The sequence below is a fragment of the Apaloderma vittatum genome, unplaced genomic scaffold (genome assembly GCF_000703405.1).
Source record: "Apaloderma vittatum isolate BGI_N311 unplaced genomic scaffold, ASM70340v1 scaffold18413, whole genome shotgun sequence".
Classification (NCBI taxonomy): domain Eukaryota; kingdom Metazoa; phylum Chordata; class Aves; order Trogoniformes; family Trogonidae; genus Apaloderma; species Apaloderma vittatum.
Window position 1 is genome coordinate 1 of NW_009709981.1, and position 6,805 is coordinate 6,805.

The 6,805-nt window shown below is 42.8% G+C and overlaps 2 protein-coding genes across 2 annotated transcripts in view; one reads left to right on the forward strand and one right to left on the reverse strand.

Moving 5' to 3' along the window:
* Window positions 1-949: 949 nt before the first annotated feature.
* On the forward strand, window positions 950-1,341 carry LOC104272210 (dynein light chain 1, cytoplasmic-like; the record flags this gene model as incomplete). Its single annotated transcript, XM_009867145.1, has 1 exon — window positions 950-1,341. A coding segment is annotated over one exon (138 nt), but the record flags the coding sequence as incomplete, so codon positions are not given.
* Window positions 1,342-2,441: 1,100 nt separating this feature from the next.
* The window catches only part of COQ5 (coenzyme Q5 homolog, methyltransferase (S. cerevisiae)), a gene marked incomplete at its 5' end in the record, with an annotated part of 6,897 nt that continues 2,533 nt past the window's right edge, over window positions 2,442-6,805 (reverse strand). Inside the window, 4 exons of the mRNA XM_009867146.1 lie at window positions 2,442-2,543; window positions 2,661-2,772; window positions 2,984-3,072; window positions 4,725-4,831. Coding sequence (XP_009865448.1) covers window positions 2,442-2,543; window positions 2,661-2,772; window positions 2,984-3,072; window positions 4,725-4,831 — 410 coding nt within the window. The remainder of the gene's footprint in view (window positions 2,544-2,660; window positions 2,773-2,983; window positions 3,073-4,724; window positions 4,832-6,805) is intronic.

Here is a 6,805-nt window from a genome sequence, read left to right on the forward strand (position 1 = left end):
CTTTGTAGGCTGGTGTCCTTATGTTCCTTTCTCCATTCCCTATGTGGACTTTTCCAGGTACTTCTGATTTTTTCTTGCAGTACTCAAGCCTTTTCTGCCACAGTCCCATTGTCCAGGTGAACAGAGTGGCAGCTGACTGTGTCCCTGTGACACAATGCAGGGGCTCTATGGAGCCTGTCTCAAAAGTGGTGGTTTGCTGACCTTGCAGTAAGCAGGTTTGGGGTTTTTTTCCCCACTACACATAAGACAAGCTGTTCACGCTAACACAGGACAGATGGTTCACAGCTTACAGTTTGTGAGATGTTCTCTCTGACTCCCACTGGGAGCCTGATTGAGCTGCAAGAACTTGAAGGGTTTGCTTGAGCAGAACACACATTCACGCATGCTCTCACGGAAGTCTCTTCACCTCTTCAGATACTGCAGTATGTAACTGCTCACTGCACAGTTTCACTTAGACTAGACTTGTAAGCATGGGTTTATGTGAAAGTTATAGCAAGCTCCTAGAAAGCAGAGAGTCTCATGATCTGGTGTCAAGGATGTGGCAGAGTTGTTCATCAAGAGTCCTTTCAATGACCTTGTTGAAAACAGCTTATGAAGTCAGTGGCTTAATTGAGATTCAGAAGAAGCAGTGAAGTTCTTAAAAGTTATGGTTTGAGATCATGGTGTGACTTTTGGGAAAAAGTGACTTTCCCAAACATATGTTTTAAGCTTATTTCTGCTCAGCTCAGAAGCACTTTTTTTTTTTTTTTGGTCTGACTAAGCAGCAGATGAGTTATAAAACGACAGAGGATCCTTGCACTTAAGAGCATATGCTGCTCCTTAATTGCCTTCTTCCAAAAGTGATACTTTTAACAAGTGACACATCATTGCAAAAAAAAACCCAAACCCGTTAGACAATATTAGTACAATTCTCATGAAGATGCTGAATTTCTAGTTCTCTCTTCTGTAGGAATTTGACAAGAAATACAATCCCACTTGGCACTGCATCGTGGGAAGGAACTTTGGCAGCTACGTGACTCATGAGACCAAGCACTTCATCTACTTCTACCTCGGCCAAGTCGCTATCCTTCTTTTCAAGTCTGGTTAGAACCACGGACTGTTACCGAAACTTGCACCCAGTCACAGGACTGCACACTAACTCCAAACGGCCTCCTACCTGCAGCCTTCCTGAGGACACAGATCTTCAGGCTCAGGTCTTTTGTTGTATTGTTAACGGTCAGGGATTTTGCTGTAGCAACTGTTATTTTTGTTGTGGCTACAAAAACGCAAAAATGTCTTCCTTGTATTTATTTCCTTTCAAAAGACGGCTTCTTTGCTAATAAAACTGTTTGAACGAGTTTATCCTTTTAAGTTTTCTCTAGCCTTCTGCCCCTTCTGCTTGCATTACCCTTTTTATTCCACTGTGAATGAAGGAGGAATATCTTCACCAAATCCACAGCATCTGAAGCCTGAACTATTCTACAAATGTCACCAGTTGGTAACTGAGAACAACAGGAGATCGTTTCCCTGCTTTTTTGGAATCTTCAGTATGCACAACCTCCAGCGCAAATTGTGGCGTTTAGGCACATGGTGTTGCTTTTCTGATTTCAAGTGAATCGGCCAGTTAAAAGCTATACTCTTTTCATCTCCCACTTTTCAGAAGTGAGATATTTTCATACTAGTTCATTACACACTTGTCACTTTAGAATCTAAGTTTACCTCTTCTAGATTTTTTTTCACTCTATCCCTGTATTCTGTTACAGGAGCACCTGTTCTTCAACAGTTTAGTGTAAAGAACAGAAGGAAATGCACAGTATTTTTATGTAGAGATTGCACATTTAGCACCAACAAAAAGATTTCACATGGAGATGAAAACTTGTAATCTCATCGCAGAATGTAGTTGCATGGTCATTCTTCTTTAGAAAAAACAAACCCAACCTTTCTTAGAAAGGAAACCTTCTTACAAAGGTTAAAATAGTGACTTAAGTGAAAAAAGTTTATGCAGAGTGTTTTATTTCACAAGATTCCCATTTGCCTTTGAAAGAAGTAAAGGAATTATGGGGAAAAATCCCTTAAAGTCCACATGATAAACATAATGGCAGCTTAATAAAAATCCAAGTTACTTCTTACTAGTATGACATCCCTCTTGAAGCTCAGTAAAAAAAAAGAAGCATCTTATTGAAGACTAGTCAGTCTATTTCTGTATCCACTGAAGCTACTTCATTTGTTAGCATCATCCAGTTTTGTCCATGTCCTTTATGCTGCACTTGAAAGGAACTACAAGTGTAAGAAACACGACAGGAGTTGTTCCATCTGCTGTTTTTCCTCTGGGTCTAACTGCTGAGCAAGTATCCATTGCACAAGTTCTTCAAACTCTTCCTCAATTTTGATGGTGTTAAACTTTCACAGCTTTCATATTCCTCAGGAAAATTACGCTTTCTGTGGTTTGCTATGTAGTAGACTCACAGTTTGAAACCTGAGTGAATGGCTACAATGCCTGAGTTTAAATTCTGATAATCCACTTTAAAAAAGCCTGCATCTTCTATCATTGCTTTAAACTCCTCCTGAAAAATAACAGTTCCGTAATTATAACAACCTAAAGGCCTATAAACCAGCTGCCTGCAAGATTATGCTGGGACTGTGTTTTGCGTGTTAGTGAATTCAGAGAAATATCATCTTACCTGAGGGGGGAAACGTCGGATGCTCTCCACAAGATACTGGTATGACTTCCAGTCACCAGCAATAACTTCACCCAGAACAGGGATAACCTGGAAACTGTACAGATCGTAGAGCCTGCACAGGCAGACAGCAAATGCGGATTAATACAAACAAGTTTAAAACCAACCCTCTGCAACACAAGCTGATCTCTGCACCACTACACTACGGAGTCTGTATCTGATTTTACAAGTGCACAATGAAGTGGCATCAAAGTGTCTCCCTCTCTTATTTTGTTTACAAATAAGAAAGCCTTGTGACAAGGCATAAAGTGTCATCGTGTTCTTACCTGGAAAGAAGAGGGTTGCTGACACGACTAAATTCAAGGCAGAGAAATCTTCCTCCTGGTTTCAGCACCCGATAGGCCTCCTCGAGTGCCTGAGACAAAGTAGATGTGATAACTTTGTTTCTGTAGAACAGCACCTGCCTATTATCATGCCATGTGTTGGCAACTCAGTGGTGAGCTGAGGGGAGTAAAGAGAATCCTAACTGGCAATATTTACTTGCGGAGAAACACCCCAAGATGAGCACAAAAAGAATCCCAAACAACAAAACCAAACTACAAACACGTTTGCTGCTACATAAATAGATTTATACCAGACTTTCTGTTGAAACTATGATGTCAGGTTTGCAATTTTTCTTCCTTTCACCTACTCTCAGTTGATGAATGTTTGCCAGCAGAGCCTTTGTAATTACAGACCAAACCCAAAAGGGAGAAGGTGACTCAGCTACAAGAAGCTGAAAATGAAAAGAGGGCACGACAGATTTTGTTTTAATCAGAAGAAAAGATTTTACTCAACTGTAGGACACACCCAAAGGATCAAAGAGAAATGATACTGTGTTATGGATGAGCAATGTGTGAGAACAGGGAGGAAGGAGAGGGAAGACGAAATTATTTGGCTACTTTGAAAATTCCATCCTATGTCCAAACCAAAACACCTAAGAAACAGCAAGACAAAATTCTGTTTAGAAGTGTATGTTTTTTCATACAATAGCAAAACAGAGTTGTGTTCAGGAACCTCTGCAGGTTGTACATCTCCTTGGCTTCAACTGTCATGTTCCTAAGGGATAAAATATAAAGAGTACACATGTGTGACAGGAGCTCTGCAAAAGAGGAGGCTTGAATGTGTTCTGAATCAGGTCTCCAGAGAGCTATGCTACCAGATTGCTGTATCCATGGAGGCAAAGAGCCTGTGCTTCAGAAGATGAAGTCTCGTGAAAAGCCATCGACACTAAGAGAAGTTCAAAGGCAGACAGTTCAAGGTGGTTTGGATCCAAACACTGCACCTTCCACAGAAGGAGCACTGCGAAGGCTGTAACCTGCTCCTCCAAAACACAGACAACTAGTCCAGCTAGACAGGTGATCTAACCTGTCTTCAGCCCCAACACAGCTAGTCATCTCCCAAAGGACAGATATGGTTTAGAACAAAGGGTACTACTTACCCTAATGAAAAATCATTCTTCATGGGAAACTCACCTACTGGCCACTGCAAGGACACTGAGCAGAAGTGAGCTGAACAGGTTAGTTCAAGGGCAGTGGTGGCAGCAGCCAGCTGCTCCCCACTCTCTGCTCTGGGCGCTCTGCCAGTTCAGACCAGCAAAGAGAGTCGGGCAGGATGCGCTGGACCCACCACCACTGGCACATAGATCAGGTGCTTCAGGAACACTTGAGACGTGCAGACTGACTGCACTGTGCAAGTGTAGATCCACTACCATCATAGGTCACGGGAAGGAGGGGAATGACTGTAGCACTCCCCCCTTTTTGCCTTAGGAAGAGATTGTGTGGCTTGCCAAGCTGGAAGGATTGCACACAATATAAATCTAACTTTTTATGACATAGGTGGGGCATTTAATTGCATTCTTCATTCAAACGAGTTGCATACTATATGCCATTTATTTTAAATGCTTCAGGAGTAGACAAAGACGTTCCTTTATCCAAAGGAATTCCTCCTTTGCTCCCTCTGCCAGAATAAAGAAATCCCAGGTGAATCATAAGGACCCCATTGTCAGGATACATCACAGCAACTTACCAAATCCATACGAGTTACATTTCGGATTCCAAAGGCAATTGTGTAAACATCAAACTTATCATCATCAAAGGGCAATTCTTCAGCATTTCCAAGCACCCAGGACAAACCTGTAGTAAAAGCCAAAGACACTCTATTGAGCAAACCTTGTAGAACTCGGGCTGCTCCGTAAAGACTAGAATTTATCTATTCCAGAAGGAATGTGGCTTGAAGTTGTGCCAGGGGAGGCTGAGGTTAGATATTAGGAAAAATTTCTGTACTGGAAGAGTGGTGAAGCCTTGGCACAGGCTGGCTGGGGCAGTGGTGGAGTCAACATCCCTCGAGGTGTTCAAAAAACACGTAGACACGGCACTTTAGGACATGGTTTAGTGGTCATGGTGGCGTTGGGTTGACGGTTGCACTTGAGTGAAATGAGGGATGCTCTCCTCTTTGCTGCCATGAAAGCCCTTTGACCATGTTGGGAGAGCCCCATGCTCTGGGATGGATGGGAAGACCCCACAGCTCTTCCCAGCCACCCCACCCCTTCTTTTTGCAGCACCCCAGAGAAGGGCAATAAAGGTGGGGAAGGCTCTGGAGAACAAGTGTGATGAGGAACAGCTGAGGAACCTGGGGTTGTTCAGCCTGGAGAAGAGGAGGCTGAGGGGAGACCATCTTGCTCTCTGCAACTCCCTGACAGGAGGCTGTAGCGAGGTGGAGTCGGTCTCTTCTCCCAAGGAACAAGCGATACGATAAAAGGAAATGGCCTCAAGTTGTTCCAGGGGAAGTTTGTGTCAGATATTAGGAAAAAATACCTTCACCAAAAGGGTTGTCAAGCCCCGGAACAGGCTGCCCAGGGTAGCGTTGGAGTCCCCATCCCTGGAGGCATTTAAAAGACAAATAGATGTGGTGCTCTGGGACTTGGTTTAGCAGCTGACTTGGTTGTGCTGTCTTAACGGTTGGACTCAATCTTAAAGGTCTTTTCCAACCAAAACTATGAAATTATTATTAGTAAAGTGATACTTTAATAATAACCAGTATTTCAATTTTGTATTTTTGTAGGAGGAAAGACACCTTGGTCTATACTCACAAACCTTTCAAGGCCCTGTATTACAGAGCTGTCTTTCAAGCAAAGTAGTTAACTTGGCAGATCAGCCAAAACATTCCTATGCATATGCGCGCATGTTGTGTTCACAGCGCATTAGTCTGCCAAAAAGATTTCACCCAAATCCTGCATAGTGGAAAACAACTGGCTTCCAGAAACCATCTGCCATTTGTTTGTAGCAAAGTTGCAAAAACCCCAGAATCTCCACTCAAACAATAATTATGAACAGTGATAAATGTCTTGCCATGCAACAATGGTCAAAACACTTAAAACACTTTGCTAGAAAGCTTCCCCAAACTGAGGAAAATGAAAAGCCACACTCCCTCCCCCAGCACACTCGGCATGTGATCCTGTTGCAGCTGTATTGCTTCCTAAAACCCCAACAGATCAAGGCCACATCTATCTGAGGAGCATGGATGTCCAAGTTATTTGTACCACAAATAAGAATGTTCAATTTAGAGTTAATAGTTCTTAAAGTCACTGGCTTTTGTGACTCAAATGCAAACCAACCAAACAAAAACCTAACATGAGTCTTCTGCGATAGAGATCAGCAGTTTCAAAGAGCAGAATGCTAGAGAGCAACACAGAGGGAGCAAAACACAGCAGAAAGTGACAGTTGTTGCCAGAAGACATTCAGATTTCAGTTTGTATTTTTATAGTTGTAGCAAGTGGTGTAAGCAAAACAGCCCATAACATTACTAAAGCAGCATTAGTGTTATTTAAACATACAGAGTTTGAAAAGACACCAAAGAAGTGAGCACCAAGAGGTTTTGAGCAACAGGAAATCTGCCCCTCAGAACACATTATGGTAAAATCACAGGGCAGGAGTTTTTAAGTGGATACATGAAAGGGGCTGGCAGTGTCCAACAAGAGGAACTGGGGGCCATGCAGCACAGCCTGCCATTCCCGCTGGCCAAAATCCACCACCAGCAATTATGCAACACGTGTTTCTTTTCAACATGCGCAGCTTCCACTGTTGGTCAAAGTACACAGGAGCATAGGG